Below are 24,499 nucleotides of genomic sequence, written 5' to 3'. Positions count from 1 at the left end.
CCCTACATACACACTACTGAGGGAACAACTACAGAAGGGAAAAATCCGGCCAGAGCAAGGGCAGGCAATTAACCCTACAAAAGGGCATGACCTTAGAGCCCAGGGCCAAGGGAAAATCAGCTTAGTTTAGTGGTGTGTGTCCTATCTCCAATAGTTGGGGGTGATGACTAGGAATTACTAGAGGGGCCTTCTGTGTTGGGCTATCTATGAGTATAGATTGCCAGGTAGTGAGACCAAGAAAAGGAGTGGCTCCCCAGAGCCAGGCTTAAGATAAAGCCTCCTCACAGACCCTGCCCTTAAGCAGCTCAGTGGAGACCAGGGAAGCTTAATGGCCCTTAGGCCTCTGCCTGCAGCCTGGTCTATCTTTGTCTCAGGAGCTGTCACACATGCCTGGCCAAGGAGGGGAGCCTGCTTCTGATGGAAAAGGTGGCCGACATTCCTAGTAAAAAGAGCCTAAGGGGCAGGCAGTGGGACAATATCAGCAAGCTGGGAGATTCTAGCTCTGAGGAAGCAGGAAGAAGAGAATGACTTAGAAGACAGAGAGGAGGCTAGAAACAGGGTCTGGGGAGGCCTGGGCATCTGCAGCACTGATGCTGAGTAATGGCCTGGCTGTCGGCCACAGGCACTGCAATAGCCCCTTGGGCCCATCTGGTCCTTGGCACAACTGAGGCCAATTCTTCGTCCCTGCATTGTGCCAGGGAAGGAGTGGTCTGGCTCAGCATGAGGGCATAGTGCCAGTGTGTTCTCTGTCCTCTTTGGTCTTAGTTGGGTAGTTGTGATTCTAATCCTGACTTTAGTTTTCAGCGTCATTCCTGTGAGCCAGAGGAGAGAGAAGACCCCCATTCCATGGATTAACCATAGTGGTGTTTTACCCAGGTCCAGAGGCTATACAGCCTTCATTTTGGCCCCTAGTGTGTCTGATATACTTCCAGTCCAAGTAGGAAACAACTCCTTATGTCCACTTGGGGGTTGAGAGGTTTCCTGAAAGTACCAACCTAGATTGTCCCAGAAGAGTTCCTGAGGGTCCCCAGTCTGTTCCTGTGGAGATAAAGAGCTGCTTTAGCCCAGGCTCCCCACTCTGGACACATTTCTCTTCTAGGTGTCTGAGAGCACAGCCCAGGCTCACAGGGCCTGGCACAAATGCCCACAAAAGAGGCCCTGCCCTGGGAGGTATTATGAGTATGTCACCTGCATCTGGCCTATGTCCCCACAGAGGGAGAAGAGCTGGCAGGAGTGGCAGAGAGCACTGGCTTCCCACCTCAGGAGCCACGACGCAATCAACAGGTGAAGACGGCCCCCACAGGTCCCCCAGTAGAGCCACACTGCTGGCCAACAGAGGCTACCCCCCAGATAGGTGCCGAGACCACCTGCAGCCAAGGTAAGGCCAGCTGGGAACAGCTGGGCACTGGTTCCCACAAGGCTGCTTCACAACTGGCGGCCAGGGAAGGCTTCCCTACAGAGGCATCAAGCCTGAGGGCAGGCCTGGGGAAGGGCAGTTGAGATGAGGTGGGAAGGAAAGGCAGGAGAGGGGAGGGGAACAAAGGAGGAGCCCAAGCTGGAATCTGATATGGACCATTGTCAGGGCCCTAGAGCCTCTTTCATTCTGCCCCTGGCTTCACAGAGGAGTTCCAACAAGGACAGACATTTTGATTGGGCCTCTTAGCCATTAGCCCACTGCAAAGCCCAGATAGGACAAGAGAAGAATAGAAATGTATAGGGAAGAACTTGGCTTGATCACTGAGGCATCCCCATGGTCCACTGAGACAGCCTAACCCCAGCCTCTGTCCTGCATGTTCCCACCAGCCACCCTACCCATTCAGGCCCCTCGGGAACTCCCCCTGGCTGAGCCTCCCACAGACCACTCAGGACAGTAAGACCTGGCGCCAGCCTGCAGTGACCAGGCTTAGGCTCTGAGTAAGCCCCACTCCTTTTAAAGCCATGGGACTGCAGAGGAATGTGGAGCTCTGCCAGGCCTGCTGTGCTTCTCCCAGCTCACGCAACTCCCTGGAGGCTGCCAGGCTCTAGAGCTGCAGCCTGCAACTGCTGTGGCTTCTTCTGGTATCCAGGAAAATACAACCCCTCACTCTCCCTGGAGTGTAAGGGAAAGTGGATGTACTAGGGCTGACTCAGTGACCACACCTGGCTGATTGACTGTCTCTGGGCCTCAGTGTCTTCCCTGAAGTATGGACATCAATAGGACTTGTGGCCTGGAATGGTTTGGGGGATGTAACAGTTCATGTAAGCTGTGATGTCTGAGAGGGCCATGGAATCCCTGGGAAGGCTTAGGCATGTTCCCATGTCCCAGGCCCTGAGCTCTCAGAGTTCATGGTGCTCCCAGGTCAGGGTCACAGTCCCAGCACCCCATGGTCCAGAGCCAGAGTTGAGTCCCTATGGGTGAGAAATAGTTGACCAGGGTGGAGGCCTGGGGGCCTGACAGCCAGTACAAGCATATTGGCATGCAAGCCCAGGACCAGTGGGCTGAGAGAAGGCACCCACTTTCTAATGCAACAAGGAAGAGAGATGCTCAGGGTATCTCTGTCTTCTAGAGGGGAAACCAAATCCTGAGCAGGGAAGGGACAGGCAGGCTCAGGAGGCTACGAGCAAAGTTCAGCCCCTGAGGTCTCGCCCCACAGCTGCCAGCTCCAAGGTCCCCAGCAGTGGGAGTACTCAGCCACCTGAGGGCCATCCAGGCAAGGCCGAGCCCAGCCGGGCCAAGTCCCGCCTCCTGCCCAACATGCCAAAGCTGGTGATCCCCTCGGCCACCACCAAGTTCCCTCCCGAGATCACCGTCACACCGCCCACCCCGACCCTGCTCTCCCCTAAAGGCAGCATCTCGGAGGAGACCAAGCAGAAGCTAAAGGTGACCACAAGTACTGGGCAGAAGGCACAGGGAGCCTGGGGTGGGGGCTTGGGTTCTTGGGGGTCTTAGGGCAGGGGATTGGGCAAATGGGAGCCTGGGGCAAGGGCTCGGGTTACTGGGGGGGGAGGGAGGAGCTGTGAAGAAGAGGGGCTTGGATAAAGTCAAGAAGCCTATAGTAGGCCAGGCATCCTTGACCAGTGTCCTGCCCTGTCTGCAGTCGGCCATCCTGTCTGCCCAGTCAGCTGCCAACGTGAGGAAGGAGAACCTGTGTCAGCCAGCTCTGGAGGTTCTGGAGACATCCAGCCAGGAGTCTTCACTAGAGAGTGAGACAGATGAGGATGATGACTACATGGACATCTGAGGAAGGCCTGCCGGAGCCCCACAGCCACACCCAAGGGGACAGGGTGGGCCTGGAATCCCCTTTGGCCCAGACCCTGAGCAAGCCCAGAAACCTAAGTGGGTATTATTTCTCATGCAGCCTCCACCGCCCACCAGCCCTGTCTTCCCAGCATCCTGCTGTTCACAGATTGGGCTGTCCACACCCACAGTGTGGGGGCCCAGAGGAAGAGGAGGAGGCCCAATTTAGCCCTGTGAGGATGGATTGGTGTATCTGCACAACAGGGCCAGCATCATTTTCTATGAAATGTTTGTAAACATGCTCATACCTAGCCCAGCAGGCTGTATCTACAACCTGACCCCAGGACAAAGTGGGTTCTGCCTAGATCCCAGTGCAGGCATCACCTGGGCCAGGCTTGCCTCACACCTTTTTTTTTGGGGCGGGTGTTCTTTTTTAATAAAGATGGAACAATGGTCTTCACTGCTTTGTTCTCCCAGTGGGGCTGGAGGTGGGGAGGCCCCAGACTTCGGGAGGTTGATGTCCCTAGTTTCTGACCTCTTCCTTCTCTTAGGCTCAGCTCTTGGGCACCACAAGAGTCTGGAGAATGTAGAGTGTCATAGAATGCTGCAGACTCCTCTAGGCAAGGCTGGCACTGGGCCTAAAGGGGCATTTGGGAAGTCCCCAGAGTTCACTGGATGCCAGAGGGACTGGCAGTGAAACACCATGCAGAAGGAGGTATCATACTTCCCACCCCAACAGGACCTGCCGCATAAGTTGTGGAGCCCAGCACAAGATAGATATGTGAACCTCTTGTACAAAAATTACTAAGAATCTTAATGTGACAACAGCCTTAAACAAGCCCCTAATGCTGACCCTGCCCTGCCCTCACAGGCTCCAAGCCTGTCTATTTTGAGGATGCACGGTTTCCAAATGCTCACACTTGCCCTTTACAACTGTCATTCCCTCTCTGCTCTTCAGAGACCCATCTGTCCCTAAACTTTGGGCCAGGTTGGAGATGGGGCACCTCCTTACTGCTAGCTAGGTGCCCCTGCCCAGGAGAAAAGGCACCAGGAACTGGGCACTATCCTGGATCCCCAGCCTAGGCCATTTGGAACTAGAGATATGCCAGCCCAGGGGGATCCTGGCTGGACCTGCCATCTTGAGACATGAGAACTGGTCCAGCAGTTCCTCAGGCCAGCCCTTGCCCATGTGAATGAAAGCACCCGCGGCCCTGGCCCAGGCTGGAGTATAAGCTGCTTCCTGGCCCAGGACATCAGTGTCCAAATGCAGGGCACCCCTCAGGGAAGTACCCTTAGTGTTCAGCAACCCTGTGCATTAAGGGACTTTCTCCCTTCTGGGAGGTAAGGGTCTTACAGACTTCTTATTAAATGTCTCTGTGCTGCACAAATATTATAGAATGGGGGCAGGGGTTCCCCAGGAGCAACTCTGCCCTTTTCCAACTCCCCCAACCATAAGCTTCCTCTGACAGTTTCAGTAGTGTTGCTGAAAGCTCAGTCCTTGTCCTCAGTGCCAATCCAATAACGAAGACACAGAAAAAGAAAAAAGGTTTATTGCTTTGCTAGCAAAGGAGAAACATAGGGGAACTCTGTCCCAGAGGCTGTGATTCTGCCTATCAGCAGGAATAGGGGGATTCTAAGAGGTGATTCAAAGGCTACATTCCACGTGTACACTGTTGAAGTTGTAATTCACTTGTTCATTTGGACATAGTCATTTCTGAGAGCTGGTACTATCTCCAAAGTCTGGATTACTTTGTTCTTATGGTGAGTGTGTGCTCAAGAACAGATACATCTGCCTAAAATGTGAAAGAAAGGTAATCCTGTTTCCCCTGAGATTAGGGAGGAGCCTAAAAAAGAAAAGAAACTTCCATTTAAAAGATAAGTTGCAGGGCTGGGGATGTGGCTCAAGCGGTAGCGCGCTCGCCTGGCATGCATGCGGCCTGGGTTCGATCCTCAGCACCACATACAAACAAAGATGTTGTGTCCGCCGAGAACTAAAAAATAAATATTAAAAATTCTCTCTCTCTCTCTCCTCTCTCACTCTCTCTTTAAAAAAAAAATATATATAAAAGATAAGTTGCAGGCTCAGAGGTAGAATGCTTGCCTAGCCTGTGTGAGGCACTGGGTTCAATCCTCAGCACCACATTAAAAAAAAAAAAAAAAAAAGATATTGTGTCCAGCTGAAAAATATTTTTTTAAGAGAGGGAAAGAATTTTTCAGTTTTCGGTGGACACAACATCTTTTATTTTTATGTGGTGCTGAGGATTGAACCCAGCGCCCCGTGCATGCCAGGCAAGTGTGTTACCACTTGAGCCACATCCCCAGCCCTGAAAAATATTTTTAAATAAGTAGCAGTGGCAGAGCAGCAAGGGCTATATTCAAAGTATAAAATGGACCACTGTTATAATAGGAGCCAGTCTCTGTCTTTGGATCTGGACCCAAGAGAGGAGCAGGTGGGTGACCACTAACATTGAGTAGTTTGGGGCAGACCTAGGTGAGAAATGGGAGAATAATGAACTGATGGGGCCTCAGGCAGGTCACATACCAGATGGCCCCAGCTTGGTGCTGTGCAAGACTAGCTGCAAAGTTAATAAACACCCTCTTAGGACACCTTGAGAAGCTGCAGCTAGGGTAGGGGAGGACCACCTACCTGTCCTAACATTCAGCCCAGGTGGCAAACCCTGAGTGAGAAGTCCCAGGCCTGGAACTTAGCTCTCCCTGATTGCATGGGCTCCCAAAAGCTACCTGGGGCCTGATTTGTTCCCTGCCGTCGCTTCCTCATCTGCCCAAAGATTAAAGAGATATGCAAACCGATGAATGGCAGCTGGGGGGGGGGTAGTTGGGCAGGCTGTGCATCTGTGGGCTCCCTTGTCCAGGTTGGAGGATCACTTTTTTGTGAATGGGCCTGTCTCAGTCTCAGGGAACTCCCCTCCTTTCTCCTTTCTCCAACAGGAATCCTCCCAGAGCTGTCTAGCCAAGGATCAACCTGAGACTGACCTGACAGCTCCTTCCCACACACCAAACACTTGCCCACCAGGGGCGAGCCCTGGCTAGAATCTGCTTGCTTGTTCACCCCACCAAACTTTGAGGAGGAATTAGCAACACCTCCGTGCAGGAAACTAAGAATTGAGGATGTGAAATCTGACCAGAAGGCACAGGGGCTGGAATCCTGCCAATCTCAAGCACAGACCAGATTCACCCATCCTGCAGCAGGCTGTGCATCTGTGAGCTCCCCTGCCCAGGTTGGAGGATCACTTGAGCTTGTGAATGGGCCTGTCTCAATCTCAGGGAACTCCCCTCCCCTCCCCTTCTTCCCTCCAACAGGAATCCTCCCAGAGCTGCCTCTGGCCAAGGATCAACCTGGGACTGACCTGACAGCTCCTGCCCGCACACCAAACACCCATTCAGGAACCCCACCCTTCAGCCCCTCTATGTAGGACTGGGCTGGGACCCAGGATCCAAGCTGCAGCCTCTGAACATCCGGCTCATCACGTGCCAAAGATTCTGCAGCTGGAGGCTCCAGCCCCATATCCCTCCCACAACGTCCCAGGGCTGGGTTTCTTCCCTCTCCCATGTCCTTTGCTTGGGCCAGGAATGTGCTAACGGGGCAGGTTGGGCTCTGCTGTTCTACTCAGGCACCTGTGGACTTTGAGAGGGGAGTAAGTGGGGTGGGAAGGGAAACGGGTGGGGTGGGGAAGGGAGGGGCGGTGCCTCAGAGCTCGGGGCAGGCAGGCGGGGCCAGGCCAGCAAGGAGTAAGAGCCTCCTGCCGCCTCTGAGCCACTGCACTGCTGCTGCTGCTGCTGCTGACTACAGACCCAGACCTCACCATGAAGCTTGCCCTCCTGCCCTGGGTCCTGCTGCTGCTGACGACAGTCCCCGGCTCCGGGCCCAGGCCCATAGCAGGTATGTTCCCACCCGCTTCTGTCCCCCTGTCTATCAGTCCATCTGCCTAATCAGCCAGGCTTGGGGTAGATTATGCAATCTCTCCACTGGATTATCTGTGCTAAAGTTGACCCCAGCCCCATGGAACTTATGGCTTTCCATTTTGTCCACATGCTGACCAGGGAGAGCAGTTCCAAGCCCCACTGGGCTTGGCCTCTGTCCATCTGTCAGGGCCTCTATGACTGTGCTGGGAGTAGTGGGAAGAAATTCTGAAGCTCCGGGGTTGAGGGATGGGAAGGAAGTCTGGACTGAGCCTGCCTTATGCTTCTGGGAGACGGGAAGCCATGGCTGCCTAGAAGAGAGGTAGGGGAGAGCAGCGGAGCCTTTGGCCTGCACCCCAAATCCCAGTGAAGAGTGTGATTGCATATGGAGAGCCCCCAATTTCCCTCCCAGCTCTAGGCAGGCTTGTTAGTCCTCATCAGGGTTAGACTGAACCCAAGAAAGTCTAGCAGAAGGCCTGAACTCCAGAGTTGGGACCCTGGCCTCAGGCTCAGAGAGGCATCACCCACCCACAGTCCTCCACCCCACCCTGTCTTCCATCTTGCAGGGAAGTATCACAACCCTTCTGCCACTTTTATCGTACTTATTGGCATATAGAAGCCTCTTCCCCACACCACTTGAGACAATAAATATTTATTGCCACTCTTGAATGCCAAGCACTGCACTTAAGTAGGGACATTCTGGTGGCTCAAACCCAGGCCCAGCCCTTGACTGGCCTCATTTGGTTGTGGGGGATGGTGTAGGGCCAAGTGAGATATGTGATTCTAACTTGAGTACTTCCTCCCCACCCCAGTCTTTGCCCTACCTCAGATCCCCATTATCCACAGGAGAAGTCTTAGGCGTGACCTCCATAGCTCCCCATGGCACACCCCTGACTACCTTCTCCCTATTCCTTGGCTCCCTATAGAAATGTCCCTCCTCTTCCCCAAGAGGAAGGAAACACCCCTGACCTTCTTCCCTGAAGTTGGGGCTCTCTTTGGAGTTCTATTGTTGCCCCCTGGGAAAGTAAAATGGGTCAAGCTCGGCCCAGGCACCAGTCCCTCCTAGATCTTTAACGTGGCTATGTGACCAGACCCCAGCCTTGGTAAGCAAGAAGTGTCCTTCTCCAGACTATGGAGTCCCAAGATAGCACACTGTCCACAGACCCATCTGAGAGCCAAAAGAGGTCCCCAGGCCCAGGTCAAGGATGCAGGCAACTGTGGCCTTCCCAGAATGCCTGCCCTGTGAGCTATAAGGCCTTAGTGTCTGAAAGCTAGTAGATCCCTGAGAGTTATTTCTGACCCTATAAGGTTGAATGTCTGAGGCATTTTTCTTCATCTTACTATTTTCTAGTCACTCCAGTGGATTATCTGTGCTAAGGTTGACCCCAGCCCCATGGAACTCATGGCTTTCCATTTTGTCCACATGCTGACCAGAGAGGGCAGTTCCAACCAGCATTCCTCCCTGGAAATGCTTCCCTTAATTGACTCTGGGGAAAATTAGAGGCAGGCCCTGTGCTTAGAGCAGCAAGCCTAGCATGTACCTTAGCCAGATGCTCAGGATTTTCTTTTCCAGGTGCCCAGGATAGCTGTTCCTTGCGCTGTGGGGACCAGAATGGGCCCTGCTCCTGCCACCCAACCTGCTCAGGCCTTGGCACCTGCTGCTTGGACTTCCAGAATTTCTGCCTGGAGGTTTCACCATCCTCAGGCTCCATGATGGGTGGCAAGGACTTTGTGGTACAGCATCTCAAGTGGTTCAGCTCCACAGATGGTGTGATCTGCAGGTGGGAGGCCCCATACCCCCAGTCCCACTGGCTGGCTGGGTGGAGCCCTGGGACCAAGAACAGGCAGGAGGGCACAGAGACAGCTGGCTACACTGTTTCCTGAGGAGGTGGGGGACTTGGGCCTTTGAGTTGGTCAGATCACACTGGCCCAGCTGTTCCTACTAGCTCTGTTTCCACAGGTTTAAGGAGAGCATCCAGACCCTTGGTCATGTGGACTCCTTGGGGCAAGTCCACTGTATATCACCCTTGCTCTATGAGAGTGGTCGCATCCCCTTCAACATCTCCATGGACAATGGTCGCTCCTTCCCTTATGCAGGCACCTGGCTGGCTGGTGAGCCCTCACTCCACCAAGTCAGTCCAGGCTGTGCGCCCCAGATGGCATGCACCCTCTGTGGGTCCTGGTTCCCACCCCCATACATCCTTAGCCCATAGGGACTTTCCCCAGTGCTAATCTATGCACACCGAGACTTAGTCCACCCACCTGCCACTCTGGCTGAACCAGTCCCTTGGACAAGTGTTCTCCCATCTCATTACCCCACCCCCTGGTATCCAGATGGGTGTATCAGCCCATAAGGAGTGGAGCTGCAGTGGGTCCCTGAACAAGGTAGGCCAGTGCCTGCCACACAGCTCAGCCAGGCCAGACCAGGCTAGGCCGTCATTTCTCCCAGCCTTGCTATCCTTTTCTTCTATGAGGGACTGGACAAGTCAGCCAGCTGCTTAAGTGTTTTATTTTTGAGAGCTCCCCCTAGACTTTATAGCCTCAGGGCATCCTCCCTTGCACCACCTAGGCCCCAGGCCTTCACTTACCCCTCACTTGCCTCTGCACAGTGCACCCCTACAAAGTGTCAGAGACAGAGAAGAGCCAGCTGGTGAATGAGACCCGCTGGCAATACTACGGCACCCCAGGCACCACAGGTAACCTCAGTCTCACTTGGAACACCTCAAGACTGCCCACGCAGGCTGTCACCATTGAGCTGTGGGGCTACGAAGAGACAGGTGAGGCTGGTTCAAGGCTGGTGGAGGCATCTGGAGCTTTGGGCTCCCAGAAATGGGTGTCCTAGATGTGGGAGTGGGGTCATGTAAGTGGAAGAGAAAGGAAGGGAATTCCAGGCAGGTTTGGAGGATCAGGAGCAAGAAACATCAATCTAGGGAAGAAGAATAGACTGAATGAGGGGGAAGGCGTGGTGAAAGGATGACTGGTTGTTTGGGCCCCAGGCCTAGTAGAAGGTTTGATTGCCCTGGCCTTCGGATAGGAGGCTTATGCTGGAAAAAGAGAAACTGGATCTGATCCTTCCTCTCTGAGCTTGGCATGATACAGGGACAGTGACCCTGAAGTGGAGAAGGTGGAGCACCAAAGCAAGGGATTCCTGACACTCCAGCAAGCCCTCCCATGAGGGCTTATCCATTGCCCTTTCATCCATCTGTCAAGCTGTTCAGAGCTAGAGACTGGGTCCAGATTCCTCTCTTGCCCCAGGGGTCTTCAGAGGAGTTCTAGGGCTGACCAAGAATCTCTCTCCCCTCAGGGAAGCCATACTCAGAGAATTGGACAGCAGAGTGGTCATATCTGTATACCCTGGCCACAAACATTCCCAACTCTGGCTTCTTCACTTTCACTCCAAAACCTGCATCTCCTGACTATCAGAGATGGAAAGTGGGTGCTCTGCGGATCGTTGACAGCAAAAACTATCCAGGAAAAAAGTAAGGGCCTCAGTACAGAGAATGGGCTGGGGGCATCCAACTGTATGTAGACTATCGTGCTTGCCTGCCCTTAGCTCATGAATCATCACCATCATAGGGATGTGTTGGCACTCTGGACCAATGATCATGCTCTGGCCTGGCACCTGGGTGACGACTTCCGAGAGGATTCTGTGGCTTGGGCTCGTGCACAGTGTCTGGCCTGGGAGGCACTGGAGGACCAGCTGCCCAACTTCCTGAAGGAGTTGCCCGACTGCCCCTGCACCCTGGCCCAAGCCCGAGCTGACTCTGGCCGCTATTTTGTGAGCCCCTGAACCCATTAGGGCTTGGGAGAGGATGTTGGGGGATGGGTGGGGCCAGCCTCCCCACTGAGACAGATACCCTCAGGGGGTGAGGTTGGGTTCAGAGGGTCCCCTTGGGTTTGGCTCCCAAGGAGGGAGAGGATGCAAAACCCAGGTGACAGCCACTGGTTACTCTGCAGACAGACTACGGCTGTGACATTGAGCACGGCAGCGTTTGTACCTACCACCCTGGGGCCGTGCACTGTGTACGCTCTGTACAAGCCAGGTGAGCCACTAGACCAGAGATGAGGGACAGGGCAGGGATTGGGGGTAGGCTCCTGACTTGCCTTCCCCTACCAGTCCCCAGTATGCCTCAGGTCAGCAGTGCTGCTACACAGCAGCTGGCACACAGCTCCTAACAGCGGACTCCACCAGTGGCAGTACCCCGGACCGTGGCCACGACTGGGGCTCACCCCCATACCGCACACCACCCCGCGTGCCCAGCATGTCTCACTGGCTCTATGATGTCATCAGCTTCTATTATTGCTGCCTCTGGGCTCCTGAGTGCTCCCGCTACATGCGGCGGCGGCCCTCCAGCGACTGCCGCAATTACCGGCCCCCACACCTGGGTAGGTGCCAGCTTGAGCACTAGCCCCAGGGAGGGCTGGGCAGGGCCAGGTGCTGGGGGACCTGTCTAATCTGCTTTTGCCCTAGCCTCCGTCTTCGGGGATCCTCACTTTGTCACCTTTGATGGCACCAACCTCACGTTCAATGGGCGTGGCGAGTATGTGCTGTTAGAGGCGGTGCTGACAGACCTGAGGGTACAAGCACGGGCTCAGCCAGGGATGATGACCAATGGTAAGACCAGGGCCCCACAGCCTCTGGGTGGTGGTGGGTCATCTAGGGTGGAAAATAGGAACCAAGACAACCCCATTCTGCACCTCTTTTTTTTAAATATCTTTATTTTATTTATTTTTTTTAATGTGGTGTTGGGGATCAAACCCAAGGCCTCACACATGCTAGGTGAGTGCTCTACTGCTGAGCTACAGCCCCAGCTCCCATTCTGCACCTCTTACCCTAGGCTCACAGGCCCGAGGCACAGGGCTGACTGCAGTGGCTGTCCAGGAGGGCAACTCAGATGTGGTAGAGGTGCGGCTGGCCAAAAGGTCTGGGGTCCTAGAGGTGCTGCTGAATCAGGAGGTGCTCAGTTTTGCTGAACAGAGCTGGATGGACCTGAAGGGTGAGTGGCATGGCTAGATAAGTTCAGTGATCTGCCCAGGGGTTGAAGGTAGCCTTAGGGACTTTGTGCCTCTCCCCAGCCCTAGCTAAGGACTAGGGTGGTGTCTAGGGCTCAGAAACAAAGATGGAGGCTTCTTGGGGACTGGAGATAGGTCCAGCAAAACATAGCCGGGTGGGTGAATCTGTGCCCTTAACCATTGCTGTCTTAGGCTAGAGGTAGCAGGGGTCCAGCCTGAGGTCTGATCTCACATCTTGATACCTATAAAGTTACCCATGTCATACCCCTGAGAGGCCAGAATTGAAGGATGGGGCCTCCTTATGGCCCAAAGGAGTCTAGGGGCCGGCATGCCAGGACTCACTGCTGGTCCACATGGCTCTACTGCTTTGTCGTGGTCACTCATTCCATCATGAAAAGCCATGCAAGTTGGATGTAATAGAACCAGTGTTCATAAGACTGAGGCAGAAAGATTGTAAGTTCCAGGCCAGCCTCAGCCTTAGAAGTCCTTCAGAAACTTAATGAGACCCTATCTCAAAATTAAAAGGGCTGAGGGATTAGCTCAGTGGTAGAACACCCCTGGGTTCAATCCAAAAAGAGGAAAAGAGGAAGAAAAGGGGAAGGAAAGAAAGAAAGAAAGAGGCAGGCAGGCCATTGCAAGGAAGCCATGCCTGCAGAGTTCAGAACACAGCTAAGAGTGGCACACAAGAGTAGCAGCCTCAGCCAGGCACAGTGGTGCATCCCTGTAATCCCAGCAGCTCAGGAGGCTGAGGCAGGAGGATCACGAGTTCAAAGTCAGCCTCAGCAAAAGTGAGGCCCTAAGCAACTCAATGAAACCCTGTCTCTAAATAAATTACAAAATAGGGCTGGGGATGTGGCACAGTGGTCAAGTGTTCTGAGTTTGATCCCTGGTAACCCCCCCCCAAAAAAAATGAGTAATAGCCTCAGTGTCCCATTCCCTTGCCACCACCATTCCCATACTTCAGGGGGCCTCCAAACAAAATAGTACCCAATGGAGATAGAGGGGATGTATATACAAAGACCCTCAGAAAGGGCAGAGACAGGTGAAACTGCTGTAAGACCAATGAATGTGTTGGGGGAAGGGGCTGTGCCCTGTCCCCACATGCCCCCACATGCAGCCTCAGCATGGGGAGATTTTCTGCAGGAACTAGGCACTTTGGGTGCATCTGGGTTCCTGGTGCAAGTGTATGCTGGAGATGGTAGAATATCATAGTCAACAGGTCAGCCCTCCTCTTCCTCTTAGGTGCCTCCAACCCCATTCTGGGGTTGTGGTAAGGATGAGGACAAGGCACAAGGACCACAGGGAGTGACTAAGTCCATTTTCACCTGTGCCCAGGCTTGTTCCTGTCAGTGGCTGCTGAGGACAAGGTATCCATCATGTTGTCATCAGGGGCCGGCCTGGAGGTCAGCATACAGGGCCCTTTCCTGAGTGTGGCCATCCTGCTACCTGATAAGTTTCTGAACCACACCCATGGCCTTCTTGGGACACTTAATAATGACCCCACCGATGACTTCACCCTACGCAGTGGACGGGTCCTGCCCCTGAATGCCAGTGCTCAGGAGCTGTTCCAGTTTGGGGCTGACTGTAAGTGGCCCTGTGGAATACACTAGGCAGAATGAGCAGAGCTGGGAGTGAGGTAGGGTGGATTGGAGCATGGCACAGGTAGGATCTGTGGACCAAGGGGACATCAGACCCTTGGCCACTACTCGGAGCTGTGTCCACCCAGGCATGCAACCTGTCTCCACAGGGGCAGTACACAACACCTCTTCTCTGTTCACGTATGACTCCTGGTTTTTGATTAACAACTTCATGTACCAACCTAAGCATGACCCCACTTTTGAGCCCCTCTTCCCAGACAAGTCCACTCTCAGCCCAAGCCAGGCAGAAGAGGCAGCCAAACTGTGTGGAAATGACCATTTCTGCAAATTCGATGTGGCAGCCACCGGGAGCCTGAGTGTGGGAAATGCCACACTGGTTGCCCACCAACTGCACCAGCAGCGAATGCAGAGCCTACAGCCTGGTAAGGGTGGGAGAGAAGAGACCTGGGCAAGTGAGAAGCCACCTTGCACTAGGATATGGCCTCTAGGACTGGCCAGCTGCATGCTGTGGCCAGCAACTTAGACCTGTTGTCTATGTTCTGCCCCTACTCCAGTGATGTCCTGTGGCTGGCTGGCTCCCCCTGCCAATGGGCACAAGAAGGGACTCAGGTACTTGGTGGGCTCCACTGTGCACTTCCATTGCAACAGCGGCTTCAGCTTGGCTGGGGCAGAGACCAGCACCTGCCAGGCTGACGGCACCTGGTCCACACCCACTCCAGAGTGCCAGTTAGGTGAGGATATCTCTCTTGTGCACCCTCCCACCCCTGCATGCCCACATTCCCTAGATTACACTCACTACTCTGGCCCACTCACCAGGACGGAGCTACACGGTACTGCTGAGCATCATCTTCGGAGGGCTGGCTGTGGTGCTACTGGTCTCTATCATCTATGTGCTGCTACGAAGGAAGGGCAACATGTGAGACCCCACCCAGGTTGAGAGCCCCACCCACAGACCCCTACCTATCCCCCTCTTCAACTTTCTTGGGACCCTGGGGCAGCCAGTGGGACAATTGTGACTGGTCCAACCTCATTTCCATTGCAGGAACATGTGAAGCTTGCACCCCTGAGACTGGAGCATGGTTGGCCAGCAGCACAGGGTCACCTCAGGGCCAAGACCCAGCCTCCCAGGTGAAGGCCCTGGACTCCCAATAACATAACCATCAGCCCTATGATTCTTAAATCCTTAGGTGTGGATACATGATAACTGGGCCTTTAACACCTGTGGACTCAAGACCATATACCTAGTCTGTCATCTCAGATGGAGGCAGAATACCTAATGTTAGGAATTCCAAATCCCTGACATCAACCTCTTGTTCTGTTTCCCTACTACTCACAGTTTTAATTCCTAAGACCTGAGACCTCATTTCCTGTGTCCCAAGCTAGTGCTAGTGCTTGTGTCCCAAGCCCTAATATTTCTGCATCAGAAACTCAGATTTTAATACCTCACTCTGCATACTCTGACGCCGGTGGCATGACCCCTGGTAGACTGAGATCTCCTGCCCCTCCCCCATGGGGCCTCAGTGCCAAGCGGTCTTGGTGCCTAGACCATGGACCCAGCCTGAAACCTCAGGTGGACTCAATCCCAAGGCGGCGAGAGACCTCAGGGCCCCCTAGGTAGAGAGGAAGTCCCCCAGTAGGAAAGAGACCTCCCTCTGCACTCAGACTTATATCTCTACCTATTCTGGAATGTTGCTTGGGAATACCCCCTGCCCCCCCTACCTGTACAAGGAGAAAACAAACCTTCTTTATTCCTTTCCTGCTGTCCTGGTGCTTATGTTGTAGCTTGATTTTGGAGAGTTCCATGGTCACCCTGTGAAATCACTACCTACAGTATCAAGGTCTAAGTCCTGTCTGCTTCATTGACTCCCAGGGAGACTCAATTTCCTTAAAACTTCTACTCTTGGGCTGGGGATGTGGCTCAAGCGGTAGCACACTCGCCTGGCGTGCTTGCAGCCCGAGTTCAATCCTCAGCACCACATACAAACAAAGGTGTTGTTTGTGTAATATGGGATCCAGAATAGTGACCACCCCTTGTGGGGTAGGAAATGAAGGGCCATGTCACATTGGTTACTCAGGAGATGGGAAGGGGCAGATCCAGCCTGGCCATGCCCACGCTCTCCCAGCCCAGGTTCCTGTCCCTTCACTCTCACTTAGTGTTCTCTGAGAAGAAATGTATACCCTGCAGCAAGCTGGTCCCTAATCATGACCCTGGCACTGCCCTGCAAGAGGCTGCTTCTTGGCTGGGCAGTAATTAGTAGGGCCATGCCTAAGTCCTCGAGTGAGTGAGATTCATTTTCCTTCACCCAGGAATGTCCAGAAGCTAGACACAGACATGACACTGCTGCCCACCTGAGCAGCTCCTTACCTGCCCTCTGAGACTATGAGTGGCGGAACACCATGGAAGCACAAACTAGGAGCCAGCTGGAGGAAAAGTAGAGCCCAAAGTCTCTTTTGTGGACAGGTTTCTGAATAAAGGTTAGGCATCTTGATCTTAGGTGGAGAAAGTATGGGGGAGGATGGGGCTGAGGATGCCCACAGGTGACCTACTGTGGGTGGTAAGAGTGGAGGCTTCAGTATAGCCTGCAGTTCTAGGAGTGGCCACATGGAGGCAGCAGAGGGTAGGACCAATGAATGTTTTGGGGGAAGGAACTGTGCCCTGTCCCAGATGGCTGGGGATGGCAATCTCCTCCACAACCTGCTGCAAGCAGGTTTGGTGACAGAGTTCAGGACTCCCACTCACTGAGCACTTAGTAAAGGGTCCAGGACAGAAATAGAAGAGCTGAGAGGTAGGGACAGTTCCCAAATCTGGAGGGCTTCCTGGAAGACAAGCATGATGGAGCTTATATAAGGAAACAGCTGACAGGAATTGGAAGGATGAAGGGTCATCCAAGAAATTAGAGGAATAATGAGGTCAGTGTCCTTTCTTCCCAGATCCCTCCTCGCCTTGTCCTTAGACTCCTCTGAACTTGTAACTCGGGGCAGGGTGGTGCTGCCTGCTGTTTGGCCATTGAGCTGGTACTTTCCTCTCTGCAGATGAGGTAAAGTCTCATTTCCCATTGCCTGAGTCCCCAGTGCATCCCTGTGCCAAACCAGGCCAGGTTAGCCACCTCAGTCAATAAAAGATTGGTTTCCTGGTCAAGGCCTGAACTTGTAGGTACAGGCACCCAAGGAGCCCAGGAGGGCTAGGGCAACTTCATGGCTCAGTAAGTCTAGCAGAGGGTGTCCCATTCAGGGTAAAAGACAGGTTATATTCCATCCATGGTGATACACACCTGTAGTCCTAGCTACTCAGGAGACTGAGGCAGGAGAATTACTTGAATCCAGGAGTTTGGGGCCAGACTGGCAACATGGTCAGGCCTTCTCTTTTTTTTAAAAAAAAAAAAAAAAAAAAAAAAAAGCAGATTGTATTCTCAGAGCTCTCATTTATCAGAGAGGGTATCTCAGGCTCAAAGAGAGAGATTGGTAGTTGTGTCTAAGGAGCAGTGGGTGGGTTAGGGGGCCAACCAAGATGGCTATGCTGCTACACCATGGCATTTAAGTAAAGCATGGACAACTTCAGTATCCCCTGACCAACCTATCTCCCTCTAGGACATGACCTATATCCCCTCCCCAGTAGGAGAAAAGGGCACCCTGGCTGCGGCCTTAGTCCCAGATATTTCCATTGCCAGGGGCAGGCCAGGATGGGAAGTCCCGCCACCTGACAGGGGCTTTCCCAGGGTCCCAAAGGAGATAGAGGTACTACTAGTCCCTTACAAAGGTACCAGAAGGTACCAGAACAAAGCACAGATGCTCTACAGACATCAAAGTTAGGGGACCTCCACCTCAGAGAGGTGGTCTCTCAAACAGCAGCCACAGAGCTTGCTGAATGGTCAACAGTGGGAGATTTGAAAATGGTCCCCCACAGGTTGGACTGACAGATCATCCAAATCAGAGCCCTGTGGCATGCTATCCCCCTCGAATAAGTCAGGATAGGAGAGATGGTAATCCAAGGAGAGCCAGGGGATCAGATAATTGCCAGTGAAGCACCCACAGGATTCTGGCGACACCCCAGGCAGAGGGATTAAAGTGAGTGATGTGCTCCTGGAACCAGGCCCATATCCACACAGAAGCAGGAACTATGCAGGCCTGTTGGCTCACCCTGACCAGAGTCACAAGGGCATCAGTCCTGCTGCAGACTCCCCCATCAACTGACGCAGAAAGAAGCATCTACTTCTCTCCTACAGCCTCCCCCTAGGGCTTCTAATTGACTGGGCACAATTGAAAACAGTAGACACAGGAGAGGGTGAGGAGTATTTCCACTAAGTATAGGAACTGTCCCCTCCAAATCTGCCAGGTCAGACAGTTTCTTTCCAAAGCCCTAGGGTAGACTAGGCATGTAGCTCAGTGGAAGAGTGCTTGCCTAGTGTGGGTAAGGTCCTGGGTTCCAACCCCAGCACTATGAAGAAAAAAATCCCTATGGTGTCTGAGTTTCTGGGGTGGACCAGACCCCTGCTAGTCTCTCTGGGGGACCTATCTTCAGGTCCAAAGCTGCCTGAAAAGGAGGGGATGGTCATGTAGGATGTTGTGGGAGTAGGGAGTCATGGGGCTTCTTGGAGGAGTCTGTCTCCAGCCAAGTGTCTAAGGTTGAAAACCAATTAGGGAAGTGAAGTTGAACAGGTAACTGCTAGTAGCTCAGACCCATCTTCCAGTTGCACACTAGATATATTTCCCAACCTCCTTTGCAGCTGGGGGTGATCATGTAATTGAGTCTAGCCAGGGCCATGTGAGCTGAGGATTGGAGAGATTTCCAACCCAGGCCCATAAGAAACCTCCCAACCTCCCACCGACACCTGCCTCCAGGTTCTTTCCTTTGCATGGATGACTTTGGAAACCATGTCAATGTGGGTCTCTGCTGGGTCCCCAGCATGGAGGATGACCTACATACACACTCACATACACATACATACTCACATGGTCATCCTATACTGCTCTGGAAATAAGAAATAAACTTCTGATTAAGCAGGATATGTTGGTTGAATGTGGGGCATGGGGGTTAGTTTGTTGCACCAGTGGGTCCCTCTAACAATTCACCAGAAACAGAGGTATGAAAAACTACCCTTCCAATTTTTATTAGTATTAAAATAAATACTGTGTGTATAAAGCTAAAACAATCTAAACTAAGAATCAATTTTTAGGGCTGTGATTGTGGCTCAGTGATAGAGCATTTGGCAAGCACATGTGAGGCACTGGGTTCAATTCTCAGCAACATAGCACCACATAAAATAAATAAGAAAAATAGGGCTGGGGATGTGGCTCAAGCGGTAGTGCACTCACCTGGCATGTGTGCGGCCCGGGTTCGATCCTCAGCACCACATACCAACAAAGATGTGTCTGCCGAGAACTAAAAAATAAATATTAAAAATTCTCTCTCTCTCTCTCCTCTCTCTTTAAGAAAAGAAAAAGAAAAAATAAAGGCATTGTGTCCATCTGTACCTAAAAATATTAAGAAATAGTCCTAGTTGGGCTTTTTTTTTTTTTTTAACCAGGGATTGAATTCAGGGGCACTTGACCACTGAGCCACATCCCCAGCCCTTTTTTGTATTTTATTTAGAGACAGGGTCTCGCTGAGTTGCTTTACACCTTGCTTTTGCTGAGGCTGGCTTTGAACTTGTGTTACTCCTACCTCAGTCTCCTGAGCTGCTGGGATTACAGAAATGTGCCACTGCATGTGGCCCTAGTTGGGCTTTTTTTTTTTTTTAGAGAGAGAGAGAGTTTTAATATTTATTTATTAGTTTTCAGTGGACACAACATCTTTGTCTGTATGTGGTGCTAAGGATCAAACCCAGGCCGCATGCATGCCAGGTGAGCACGCTACTGCTTGAGCCACATCTCCAGCCCCCTAGTTGGGCTTTTTTGATGTGATTGATTGATTATGGTAGTGGGAATTGAACCCAAGGCCTCTACCACTTTGACACAATTATTTTTTAAAATTTCTTTATAACTTCATTTTATTTATTTATTTATTTATTTCTATGTGGTGCTGAGGATCGAACCCAGAGCCTTGCACGTGCAAGGCGAGCCCTTGATTTGTTATTTTGAGACAAGGTCTCGCTAAGTTTTTCATACCTGTGTTTCTGCTCTTGCTAAGGTTGACCTCAAACTTATGATCCTTTTGCCTCAGCCTCCTCAGTGGCTGGGATTATAGGCATGCACCACCACACCCCACAACCCAGTTGGGCATTTCAGTTGTGCTCATTTTTTCACTTCTTCAAACACTGTTGTACTTTGTGAATAAGTTCAGTTTTGCCCAGAGGAGAAATCCTTATAGCAGATTGGCTGGTTAATCAATACACACATTTTTATCCTTGAGTTGGACCCCCACACTGATATCCACTACAACCTACCAGAGAGCGTAGATCCGCACCCCACCCACCCCCATTATTGGTGTGTGGAGCTCCTACTTTTTTTTTTTTTTTCTCCTCTTTGCTACACAGATGAAAAATGTAAGGCTTGTGTCAACTTGGCTAGTCTGCACACCATTTCCAAGATTTTCCTTCTCTGAATGTTTCTGGTTAGGACCAGTCACAGAGAGCTTCCTGTGCAAGATTTGACAGGCAGAAGTGAAGCAGTAGTCATTTTTGGAGCTCACTCTCATTGCGGCTGATCTTCTAATCAGCAGAGGCCATGCCTGCAACTACCCTGCCTCGCCCTGTATTGGCCTTCAGCAGTGCTGTCCCCTGGGCTAGGTGTGCAATGAAAGGTCCCAGCTACTGCAGGAAACCTTCATCACCCATGGAACAAGAAGGGTTATGGACTTCAGTCCATCCTTGTGGGTGCCAGCCAGTCTTGTGGTTCCAGCTAGCTCTGGAGTCCCCACCCCACTTTATATGCATCCTTCCTTCCTGACTCCCTGCTGAGTGGATCTCAAACTCCAGCATTAGATCAAAGAGGACAGACTTAGATCTGTCCTCTTAGAAGCTCGGTAATTCCACAGTTGCAGGACCTGGCTTCTCTGATGAAACCCTAACTGATATAAATATGATATATTTTACTTTTCTTTCTTTCTTTCTTTCTTTTTTTTTTTTTGAGGGGGGGCGGGGTGCCTGCTAGGAATGGAACCAATGACCTTACACATGCTTAGCCCACTCTATCACTGAAGTTATATACCCTAGTCTCTTTTTTTGTCTGATTTTTAAAATTGTTTCATTTATTCTTATTAGTTATACATAACAATAGAATGTATTTTGATATATTATACATATATGGAATATAACTTCCCATTGTGGTGGTACATGATGTAGAATTATATTGGTCATGTAATCATATATGCATATAGAGATGTAATGTCCAATTCATTCTACTATCTTTCCTATTACCATTCCCCGTCCCTTCATTCCTCTTTGTCTAATCCAAAGTACTTCTATTCTTCCCTACCTTCTCCCTTCTTGTGAGTTAGCATCTGTATATCAGAACATTCAGCCTTTGGTTTTGGGGATTGGCTTATTATTCTCCAATTCCTTCCATTTACCAGCAAATGCCATAATTTCCTTCTTCTTTATGGCTGAGTAATATTCTGTTGTGTATATGTACCATATTTTCTTTATCCATTCATCTGTTGAAGGGTACCTAGGCTGGTTCCATAGTTTAGCTATTGTGAATTGAGCTGCTATAAACATTGATGTGGGTATAAACCGTGGAGTGGGATAACTGGGAACCAAAATAAACTTTCCTCTTTATAAGTTGCTTACTCAGGTATTTTGTTACAGTAACAAAAAGCTAATAACACTACAATGTGTTTATCCATTCTTCTGCTGAGGCATATTGAGGTGGTTTCCAGTGTTGGGCTATATTATGGTTTAGACACTAGGTGTCCCCCAAAAGCTCATGTGTGAAACAATGCAAGGATTTTCAAGGGTGAAATGATTAGATTATGAAAGGTATAACTTTAGGCAAGTAGGGTATGACTGGTGGAAGTAGAGCACTGAGGGTGTGACTTTGGGGTTTATATATTGTCCTTGATGAGCAGAGAGAGGGCTCTCCCTTTCCCTCTCTCTCTCCCTCTCCCTTCCCCTCTCCCTCTCCCTCTCCCCTTCCTGGATACCATGTCCCAAGCTGCCTTCCTTTGCCATGCCCTTCCGCTAGGATGTTCTACCTTCCCTCAGGCCCAGAGCCTTGGAATCAACCTACCATGGACTGAACCTCTGAAACTATGAGCCCCACATAAACGTTTTGTCCTTTAGTCATTCTTGTAAGATTTTTGGTCACAGCAGTGTGATGCTGATTAAAATATGCTACAATGGCTAGTGTCTCTGTGAACATCCTTGTCTTTTTTCTTTTCTTTGGGGGGGGGGGAGGGTACCAGGGATTGAACCCAAAGGAACTTAACCACTAAGTCATATCCCCAGCTCTTTTTGTATTTTTTTAAATATTTTTTTAGTTATAGATGGGCACAATACCTTTATTTTGTTTATTTATTTTTATGAGGTGCATAGGATCAAGCCCAGTGCCTGACACATGCTAAGCAAGTGCTCTACCACTGAACCACACCCAGACCCCTTTTTGTATTTTATTTAGAGACAGGGTCTCACTGAGTTGCTTAGGGTCTCACTAAATTGCTGAGAACAGCTTTTAACTTGCTATCCTCCTGGCTCAGGCTCCTAAACCACTGGGATTACAGGTATGTGCCACCATACCTAGCTTGTATAATACATAAATGTGTGCATTTATTTTGGATAAATTCTTAGTAGTAGTATTGCTAGGCATGTGTGTGAGTCTTAGTAGAAAATACCAGTTTCCCAAAGTGGCTTTATCAATTGACATTTTCCAGCATATTCAAATTCTGTTGTGTCATCCTTATCAACACTTGATATTGTCAGTCTCTTATTTTAGCCATTCTGATGGGTGTATTGGTAGCACATTGTGGGCTTATTTGCATTTTCTGAAAACTAGTGAAGTTGTACACCTTTTCATATGTTCCTTGACTATCTGGATCCCTTTTTTTGTGAAATGCATATTCAATTGTTTTGCTCATTTTCTATTGTCTGGATCTTTCTAATTGATTTGTAGGAGTTCTTTATATATTCTGGATGAGAGTTTGTTTTCAGGTATAGGAACTGCAAATATCCTTCCATTTTGGAAATTGCCTTTTCAGTGTCCCAAAAATACATTTTGTTGAACAGAATTTCCTAATTTTAATAGTCCAATTTATAGTTAGTATTTTTTGTTCTATTTTAGAAACATTTACCTACTCCAAATTCACAAAGATGTTCTATGTTTTCCTTGTAAACACTTTATTACTTAATATTTCATAATTAGGTCTGTAAACCATGTGAAATAGATTTTTGTGAATATTGTGAGATGGGAGTCAAGGTATACTTTTTTCATGTGGATATTCAAATGATTCAGCAACAGTTATTGAAATATTGTCACTTTCCTACTACACTGCTGTGTCCTCTCTGTCAGGGGTCAGGTGACTCTTTGTTGAATACAAAATCATCTTAATTACCATATATTATTCTTTTTAAAAATACATTTATTTTATTTATTTATTTTTATGTGGTGCTGTGGATTGAATCCAGAACCTCACACATGCTAGGCAAGCTCTCTACCACTGAGCTACCACCCCAGCCCCTGTAGCTTATTCTTGATATCTGGTATAGTAGATACCCCATCTGTGATTTTCATTTTTATTTTATTAATTCATTTATTAATTTGCAGACTTGGGGATTGAACCCAGGGGCAGTATACCACTGAGCTATATCCCTAGCCCTTTTATTTTATTCTGAGATAGTCTTCCTAAATTGACCAGGCTGGCCTCAAACTTGTGTTCCTCCTGACTCAGGCTCTGGGATTACAGGCATGCACCACCACTCCCTGCTATTTTAATTTTTTTGTCAAACCCAGGACTTTGGACATCCTAAGCAAGCACTCTACCACGAAGCTACATCCACAACCCTGCAATGTCCTACTTTCTAATACATATTATACCTTTTTTTTTTTTCTCATGTTATTGCTCTGACTAGGACTTCCCTTATACTATTGAAAGGAAATGATGAAAATGAGTGATTCTTATCTTGATTCTGATCTCAAAAGAGAAGGTTTTTTTTATGTTTGTTAATTAAATACATTTACTGTAGTTTTTTTTTTTCAGGGGGGAGGGGTGCGGGAGTGAGAATTAATTCATAATCTTTATTTAAAATGTTTAACATTACATTTTATCAATTTTTCCATATTGTAATTTTGTTGTAGCCACAATTTATAAGATTAAGGAAGTTCCCTTCCATTCTTCATATCTGAGAGTTTTTATCACATGTGTATATTGGCAAATTTTATCAGTTTTCTGCATCTGTTGATATGGTCATGGTTTTCCTTCTTTGTTCTGTTAGTGTGGTGAATTGTAATGCTTGCTTTTCTAACATTTGACCAATCTTGCATTCCTAGAACAAACCAAAATTGGTGGTGACAAATGTTCTTTTTCTATATCTATGAATTTGGTTGGCCTATATTACAAGCTTGTTCAACCTACAATTGGAACGATGTATAGGAGTCTTCCATCTCTGTTCATGAATGAAATTACCCTCAACTTTCCTTCTTGAAATTTCTTTGTCAGATTTTGTTCTTAAGGTTAAGCGGCCTTGTTAAAGAGGTTGAGCAATGTTTCCTCTTTTTCTTTCTCTGGAAGAGTTTGTGTAAGACTGCTATTATTTTCTTCCTTCAATGTTTGCAAGAATTTACTGAAGAAGCCCTCTGGGTCTAGAGTTATTTCCTTTGT

The 24,499-nt window shown here is 50.0% G+C and overlaps 2 protein-coding genes across 8 annotated transcripts in view; both read left to right on the top strand.

Moving 5' to 3' along the window:
- Cabin1 (calcineurin binding protein 1) overlaps window positions 1-3,653 on the top strand; it is a 138,790-nt gene extending 135,137 nt beyond the window's left edge. For 6 of the 7 annotated variants that reach the window (XM_026412506.2, XM_077796147.1, XM_077796146.1 and 3 more), the window contains 3 exons: window positions 1,214-1,378; window positions 2,634-2,860; window positions 3,078-3,653. In XM_026412506.2, the coding sequence (XP_026268291.2) occupies window positions 1,214-1,378; window positions 2,634-2,860; window positions 3,078-3,221 (536 nt within the window). In that variant the 3' untranslated portion in view covers window positions 3,222-3,653. The remainder of the gene's footprint in view (window positions 1-1,213; window positions 1,379-2,633; window positions 2,861-3,077) is intronic. The other variant, XM_077796148.1, reaches the window with a different exon arrangement.
- Window positions 3,654-6,956: 3,303 nt separating this feature from the next.
- On the top strand, window positions 6,957-14,980 carry Susd2 (sushi domain containing 2). Its single transcript, XM_026412538.2, has 15 exons — window positions 6,957-7,118; window positions 8,712-8,919; window positions 9,099-9,250; window positions 9,748-9,915; window positions 10,443-10,617; window positions 10,715-10,916; window positions 11,096-11,181; window positions 11,256-11,524; window positions 11,610-11,753; window positions 11,977-12,135; window positions 13,487-13,735; window positions 13,899-14,171; window positions 14,304-14,480; window positions 14,566-14,665; window positions 14,792-14,980. Exons 1-15 carry the CDS (start codon window positions 7,043-7,045, stop codon window positions 14,799-14,801), a joined length of 2,448 nt encoding a protein of 815 aa, XP_026268323.2. The 5' UTR covers window positions 6,957-7,042; the 3' UTR covers window positions 14,802-14,980.
- The last annotated feature ends 9,519 nt before the right edge of the window (window positions 14,981-24,499 follow it).

This window comes from Urocitellus parryii, chromosome 3, assembly GCF_045843805.1.
Source record: "Urocitellus parryii isolate mUroPar1 chromosome 3, mUroPar1.hap1, whole genome shotgun sequence".
NCBI classification, from domain to species: domain Eukaryota; kingdom Metazoa; phylum Chordata; class Mammalia; order Rodentia; family Sciuridae; genus Urocitellus; species Urocitellus parryii.
This window is presented reverse-complemented; position numbering and strand designations above follow the sequence as displayed.

Bases quoted from the DNA above. Each gene is read 5' to 3' on its own strand.
- Susd2 (XM_026412538.2), top strand. From the start codon at position 7,043: ATGAAGCTTGCCCTCCTGCCCTGGGTCCTGCTGCTGCTGACGACAGTC. The intron at 10,917-11,095 runs GTGAGCCCCTGA...GTTACTCTGCAG, and splicing joins CTGACTCTGGCCGCTATTTT to ACAGACTACGGCTGTGACAT. The intron at 14,481-14,565 runs GTGAGGATATCT...CCCACTCACCAG, and splicing joins CACTCCAGAGTGCCAGTTAG to GACGGAGCTACACGGTACTG.